The following is an 8229-nucleotide window of genomic DNA, read 5'->3' on the forward strand; positions in this document are numbered from 1 at the left end:
GCAGGCCCTAGGAGTATCAAATTTGTTTGTTCTGTTTTGTCATTTTTCACATAGCTTATCATTTTGACTTAGATCAGTTTGGAATCCCCTTTACAGTGAGATTCTTTCAAGTATGTTTTATTTGCAGACTGTGCGAACAGCACACAGAAACTGAAAAGCACTTAATGCGTGAATGTGGAGTCTTAAAGTGGAGGAAACTTCAAAATCTTTGGAACCCTGTCATTGAGCAATATGAATGACTGCAACATAGGAGTGAAGATTCTGGAACAATCAGGAATATTATGACGGGCTAAGAAATCCCTAGTGGTTGACCTGCGAAAGTCAAAGAATAAAAAAAAATCTCTTTTCTTACTACCACTACTACTGCTATTACTATTACTACTACTACTCATACCTATTGTTAGTTTGTATTACTATCTTCAAATCGCAAGAGTATAGAAACTTAACTTTAGAGTTAATGAAATTGTTCATGCTACTATTTTATAAAACTCTTCCTTTGAGAACGTTCATTTTCAACGATAAGATCTGACCTAGCATAACATCCTAGTGTTTCTGAATATGAACTGGATCTACTGAACACTTTCTCGGTTGAGAAATCTACTCACCTTGCCATCTCTCACGAGATGCTAAGGTCGCAAAGTTATCTTCGATCAGCCTTGTACGAACTCCTGTATGATTTTATAAGTATTATATACTGATGAAGACGTTAAAAGGAAAGGAATTTAATATTGATGGAAGTGAACAGTATGTGTAGTAGACCTGAATATAGTTAGAGAATTGAAGCATCACATCTTGTGAAAGAAGTGAGAAATACTGCAAGGATAAATCTGTTTTTATTGGAATAAATTGTATGTCAACTTTTGCTGTTTATTTAATTATACCAAAAATTACAGAACTGTACAAAAATTGACTTGAAAATACATCATTTACTATTCTACTTATCAAGGAAATCCAACTTGCACATTATACCTCTGAAAATTATATGAATCATTACAAAGTGTCTTCGAGTGCACTCAGAATTGTTGACGCTGGACTCCAAGATAATTAAATGACTCTGGTTTAGAAATGTGTATTATGGTGAGGATCTATCCCGATTAGAAATGAAAACTGTTAATTGGTTGGCTGCACTACAGGGTATACGTCCATGAACGTAACCTCGGGAGAAGCGTGAACGACGATGCGTTCGTAAGGCATGTCAATGATAATGATCGTTTTCTGTGGTGACTCATGGATGTAAGTGAAGAAAGGTGGTTGTGGGACGAAGTCGCAGTGTAAGTTTTCAGGAAGAGAGATTACTGGCACGATCATTGGCATCGGAAAATATGCCAGGTTGCCGTCCCCCGTGAGGAAAGGCACCATGCAAAGCATCATGAAATTTGATGGAGCTCTGTGCTGCCAGCGTCTTCCGCGGCGTGACCTGGCACGTTGACCACCTGGACGCCTGGTTCCGCCTGCCCCGAATTCACCCCTTGCTCCATCATGTGTGCCATCGTGATTTGGGTTGCCATTTTGGAAGACAGGAAGATTTCCATCATGACTGTTGGCGCCACGCCGCCAGACGCCACGACGGAGGCCGTTTCTCCGCCGGCGATTGTTTCCTTGTCGTCCTTCGGTTTCTAGAGTACGACCCTGCTGTGTGATAAAAGAGTCCCTCGACTGAGATGAGGGAGACCTTGAAGAATTTCCATCTCTGGCACGAGCATGTGAAGCATATACATTCTGGAAGGAAAATCAGACGCTAATTCAGAATGCATTTATTAAAATATTTCTAGTTAATTGTTTACCTAGACAAGTTGTATCCATTTATATAACACAATGTATTGACTGCCTAAATATTTTGAAAGGGTAGACATTACTAAAAACTAAACCTCTGCTAAGAATATAAGTTCAGGATTTCGAAGCAAAGGGACAGAGAAACAATTGTGAGAATTAGAAATGGACTACTTTTGGCAAAGCGCCCTATTTTCTAGGATTGATAACATCCGGAACGAGAATATAAAGAGAAGAATACATATGGAAGAGGAAGTAGTAGATCGAGTAGAATGTCGAATTTTAAATTGCTTTTTTGTTATATTTTTCTTATGAGTAAAGGAAGATGGACGATACCGGGATAAATTCAGGATAGATAGGTCACAACAACCTAAGAGAGAGGAGTACATAGGAGATCTATTTTAGGAATGCTCACAATGTGCTAGCTTCGGGATTGGGAATGGCAAGGCGGTGATCAGTCATGTAAGTCGTAGGCTACATACATACATTCATACAGAAAGAAAATAAGACCTTTGCAGTAGCTAAGTGGTCAGACCTTCGGGCTGTCACGAAAGCGGTTCGATTCTGGTTTCGGTCAGACCTGGGATTTTTCATTTGAAATGTTTAGTGATCCTTGTGGCGATCTTTGCAAGTTATCCTGTTTCCCAATTTTAGACATCAGTAGTCTTATCATTCCGACAAAATTTCATTCCATAGCATTCGCCGAAAGTCGGTTAGCGACGGAGTAGAGGGCTGGTTTAAGGAAGATTAGCGTTGCCTGCTCGAAATCTGGATATTCAGTGAACCTTAGTGTAGTCAGCCGATGTGGGTTGGGAATGCGCCTAGTTGAAGGGTAAACGTAAAGATCTTCGTAGTACATGATAGTAGTGCTCCCCCCACCTCAGATACATTCGTACACACTTAGCCTATTGTACATACTAATACCAATGAGATCTGGGGAAATAACTTATTAAATATATATGTATATATCTGTTTATTTATAATAGGTATATATACACTGTATATATATGGTATAAAATCAATATTATAAAAAAGAAAACAATTTTAGGTATTCAATAGAATGCCTCAAATATAGCGGCCAGACGGAAATGGGTATGGGAACTATTTTAGGAAAATTAATTTTTTTAATTATATTTGGGAGAAAGAAGAAAATAATAATAATATTATGAGAAAATATGTAAGATTTCTACAAACGACGAAAAATAAGTCAAATTGGCTAAGTTACTTACTTAAAAATAGCTTTTAGAGAACCCGGAGGTTCATTGACGCCCTCATATAAGTCCGCCATCGGTCTCTATCCTGAGCATGATTATTCCAGTCCCTACCATCATATCCCACTTTCCTCAAATCCATTTTAATATTATCCTCCCATCTACGTCTCGCCTCCCCAAAAGTTTTTTTTTTCCCCTCAGGTCTGTCAACTAACAATTTATAAGTATTTCTGGATTCACTCATACGTGCTACATTCCCTGACCATTTCAAACGTCTGGATTTAATGATCCTAATTATGTTAGGTGAAGAATACAATGCGTGCAGTTTAAGAGTTGTGTAACTTTCTGCATTCTCGATATTTTCGTAAGCCCCTTATTTCCGAACATCCTTAACCTCTGTTCCTCTCTCAAAATGAGAGTAGACTACAAGTTTCACAACCATACAGAACAACAGGTAATAGGCCTATAATTATTTTATAAATTCTAACTTTCAATTACTTTGAAAGCAGACTAGATGACATAAGCGTCTCAATTTTCAATTTTCATGGTATAATAAATATCATTGACTAATAGGGTGCTTGATACAAATAAGTTATACCTATATTCTGTTTGGAGGTGAAAATGAGTGGTAATCATCTTCTTGTGGACTCTGTGTTACAAAAAAATATTTTGATAGAAAAGCCGATGAACTTCTGCAGCCAATAAAAAGGTATAAAGTAAGCAGATTTTTTTCAGCCTACCCAGTATTTACAATATCTTCGCCACTGATAACAGTAGGCTTTGATTATTAAATATAGGGACTGACGTTCATGAAGGTCGGGATTCGGGACGGCTAACACAATCCTGAAGTCTTGCTAAAGGTGTTGTTGCTTTGTTTTCCAGTACCTACGTCTATAGAGTCTTGTGTAATGTGCGGAACTGTTACCGAGGGAGGTATTTGGGACGGTTTTTTGAGCTAATTAGCTTTTGTAGTGATCACATCTCGTCTCTAGATAGGCATTTGAACCCACGTTCGAGTCGAGCTCAAACACCTCAGCTGTGCCGGTGGCTTGACCGGTCGATGAAAGGGAATAATTTTTTCTTCGTGTTCGTTGAAACTCGATCTTTTACTTTACCACTCGCCAATGAAACACATTATTCCAGGAACTGCAGTACGGCAGCTACTCGTAGGTCATAATGTCATAAGCGATAGCTATACTGGCGGAATTGTTTAGGCTACATGTTTTGTGCTAAGGTTGGAGCGTATCTACAGCCCACGCCGACCGACATGACAAGACCTGATCAACGGCCGGTTGTCCCTACGTATAGGAAACCTATAAGCGAAAAGTTTAGCTTCTATAGCGTACGAATCTGCATAAAGAAAAGGACGTGGAAACAAGATGGCGAACGCAGCCTCCCATTAAGACATAGCGTTCGACTTAATTAGAAACTAATTTAGTAACCGGCTTATCAAAAAGGCCAGAAATGGCCAGATTACACGTCATTTTTAACATTCGTATAAAAACTAAACGAGTAAAAAATGCAAGATTCACCGAGCAAAAATAAATCATCCTCCTCTGTCAACAAGTTTCAATATTTTTTCTGGGACATGATATGAACAACAACATTTGAAGGGTTCAGACCCATAGTGAGCCAAGCGCCATTTATTAAAAACGGAGAAAACAAGAGTTAAAATTAAGTGATTATCATAATTTAACGAAACATATAGCAAGTAAGATAAAGTATGCACATTAAAACTAAATGATATGTCAATCTACATTAAATTATGATATTTACTTAACTTTAATCTTTGCTTTCTCCGTTTTTAATAAATGCCGCTTGGCCCGCTATAGCTCTGAGCCCTTCATTTAATGTTGAAGTCACAACCCAAACCTTACGTTCAGAATAGTAGCGAGAATATTTGTTTCAAGTCTGTATTTTTATTTAGCATGTGAAATGGTTCTAAATATTGTATAGAATATGTCTCCAAAACTATCTTAGTCAAAATAATACTTTTAAACTGCTAATATCATCTTTAAATAAAAACGTTTTCATAAATAGTTTAGATTATGATTTCAAGCTGCAGAAATCGCGGACACGCTCATACCAAAAAAGAAAATTTTGAAGAAGTCAGAAGCTACAAAATTACTATGTCAGCTGTTTGAGGGATAAGATAGGCGTGGCACAAACACTGCAGCTTTCGCGAGGTTTAAAGTACATCAACAGAGAGAAATGTTAACTGCCACAATGGCGATAGTCCATCCTACGTCTCTCACAACAATCTTTTATCTAATGCATGAATATTACCAATCTATTTTAGTAATAATAATGTAACATCAACAAACTCTGGAATTGTCTGTATGCGAAGGGACTCTGGAGGACTTACAAGTTACTCGTATCTATCGTGTTCGTATTTCTGCGTAGCGGAAGAATACTACCCGCAACACAGCTGAGAACGGCATGTAGGAAAATTATACAGAAATGTCCTTGTTGCATAAACGATATTCTTACACCAAAATTGTCTTCAGTCAATTATTACGTATTTCTATTCGTTCTTTAATGTAAATATGCCTACGACTTCTCAATAAATGTCATTTTATCTACTTATGTTTGTTAGAGAATTTCATAAGAAAATGGCTGACAACGCAATGACGATAATAGGTATTGCGTCATAGCGGGCGTAAGAAAATTAATTTTAAGTGAATAAATACGTAATGAAGAATATAAAACTGTATTAAATGAAGAAATACATGTTAATAGCTAAGGAACGTGATGGAAAATTATTAATCATAGCCTACGTGCAGTAGAAAAACATGGCGTTTCAAACCATTCAGGTGCAGACAATGCGAACATACGAGTAGATGTTACAATTTACTTAATGAGAATTTTTCTCAGCGGGAACATACGGATAAAGAAATGCCAGGAATAAAGCAATTTTTATAATTAATGTTTTATGATTACCTGATAAGCAGTGCTTGATACTCCTCCTTGTGCAGGCCTCATATTCACGAAGACTGTTAAACGTACCACTCCTTACTCTAGGGTAGTTCACGCCAAACTGTGACTCGTGGAACTTTTTTCTTCAGTATAGGCCTACTGAAGTAAACTTAAACTTTAAATATAATTTATAAATTCTATAGTGTGCGTAATTTATTTCTCCAATAATTCTTAATCACATGCCACTAATAAATATATTTTATAATAAAATTCCTGATACCAAAATTACGTGACTATTAAATTCCATTTTCGTAAATAACTGCGGGAAATTCGACGTAGTCACTTCCATGATTCCATTTGAATTGTGGGTCTACTAATGTGATGTAGATACTTGAAAACTTAATTAACGTTCGGCACGTAAACTAAACTGTCACAAATAAATTGTAAGCATTTAAATATAGAATTTAAATATAAAGATAAGCCTACGAAATCCCTTTAGAACAAGGACCTTATGCGTGCTCAGGGCTAGCTTATTGTTACTTGCCAGGGAATGTACTCCTAGTAAGACTTAGATCTATTCACTTTTATTTTAACCAAACCTGTAAATCATCTCAATATTTTTCGTAGACCCTAGGATATTTTAAACCTTTCTTCAGTTCTTTCCAGGATGTTCTGCATTTAGCTGATCGGGCTCACTGTTCACATGCTTCATTCCTGAAAAGGTTCGTCCCCATACATTGCAACATACTATTCGCAAAGTATTTGATTAAACATCATCATCATCCGTCACGAATTAGGCCTGTGTAGACCTGGTTCGGCCCCATCTAGCAGTCTTCTAAAGGGTCTTCCTAACCGTCGATGTCCTCTGGGTTGATATTGCATCATCATTTTGGGGATTCTTGAATTGTCCATTTGTTTTACATGGTGTAGCCAATTTAGTTTGTATCTGTTTATTTTTTCTACTGACTCTACTCCTAATTGTTCCAATATTTCTTCATTCCTTTTTCGATCTAAAAGAGTATATCCTGCTGTCCGTCTGAGAAATTTCATTTCCGTTGCTTTGATTCTGCTCATATCTCTTTCCCTTAATGTCCAAATCTCACTTCCGTATAAAAGGGAGGGTAATGCTAGAGTATTATATATTTTTATTCTTGTGGATTTTTGTACTAATTTGGCTTTTAATGTATTATTTATTATTTCTAAAATTATGTATAAATTTGGTGATTTCCTTGTTCTCATCTTTTTCATTTTGATAATTTATTTCACAACCCAGATAATTGAAATTTTGTACTTGTTCTAGGCATTGGTTATTGCGTATTATCTTATTTCTGATTGGATCTTGTCCCAAAAATGCCATTACTTTTGATTTTTGTGCTGAAATCTCCATCCCAAAATCTGATAATATTTTATTTAATGTATATACCTAGTCCTCTAATTATATTAAATGAATGGGAAACAGGAACATCAGCAGGCCACGTGTGATTTGTACAGAAATGCAGTGTTGTCTAACTTTTAATGTGCTGTAGCTCATGTAAGGTATGATATTGCTACCAAAAACACATAGGGTAAACTAGGGTCTGTTGGACAGTCGAGCATGTTGGACACTCTGTACTTTAACGTGTTACCTCGCCACTTGTGGGCACTACATTCTGCTAGAAATCAATGACGGAAGTAGCCCCACTCGTGGCTACTTCCGTCATTCATTTCTAGCAGAATGTGGTGCCCACAAGTGGCGAGGTAACACGTTAAAGTACAGAGTGTCCAACATGCTCGACTGTCCAACAGACCCTAGTTTACCCTAGTATTTAATAAAATGTGTATTACTAATTCTTTGAAATTATGAAATAGTATTTGCAATAATACGCTGATGAAAATACCCTGTAACAAGAATTAAATTAGAAATCTACTTGTGATTCACATAATTTTAATGAGAAATTTGACACTATAATTCTATAGCCAGGTTGGGCGAAATTTGGGGTGCAGTTGGACCAAGATAGGAGAGGCTGTTGTACTTTTAAACACTTTTCACATTTTATTTTATTTTTTTTTAAATTTTGGAAATGACATTTTTTAAATGAAAAAATGCTTGAAATAATTAATGAAGATTCCTTTACAACTTCCTGTATGTATTTTCCTGTTTTACAGATCTATTAAGGATGGAAAAAATAAAATAAAGGGATATGTAATCTATTCAAAGGTGCAACAGGTTCATGTACCTTGGAACATACCTTCTTGTAATTTGGAACACATGGAATATAGGTGGGAATACAGATGTAAAAACTGATAATCATATTTAAAATGTATTTGCCATCATAAACCAGAGGAGGCTCCT

At 36.4% G+C, this 8229-nt stretch overlaps 1 protein-coding gene across 1 annotated transcript; it reads right to left on the reverse strand.

Annotated features, from left to right (window-relative positions):
* Positions 1–853: 853 nt before the first annotated feature.
* LOC138710066 (uncharacterized) lies at positions 854–6013 on the reverse strand. The gene is made up of 2 exons (XM_069840709.1): positions 5922–6013; positions 854–1719 (listed from the first exon to the last, which is right to left on the reverse strand). Exons 1-2 carry the CDS (start codon positions 5961–5963, stop codon positions 1111–1113), a joined length of 651 nt encoding a protein of 216 aa, XP_069696810.1. The 5' UTR covers positions 5964–6013; the 3' UTR covers positions 854–1110.
* Between the last annotated feature and the right edge of the window lie 2216 nt (positions 6014–8229).

This window comes from Periplaneta americana, chromosome 12 (assembly GCF_040183065.1).
Source record: "Periplaneta americana isolate PAMFEO1 chromosome 12, P.americana_PAMFEO1_priV1, whole genome shotgun sequence".
Lineage (NCBI taxonomy): Eukaryota > Metazoa > Arthropoda > Insecta > Blattodea > Blattidae > Periplaneta > Periplaneta americana.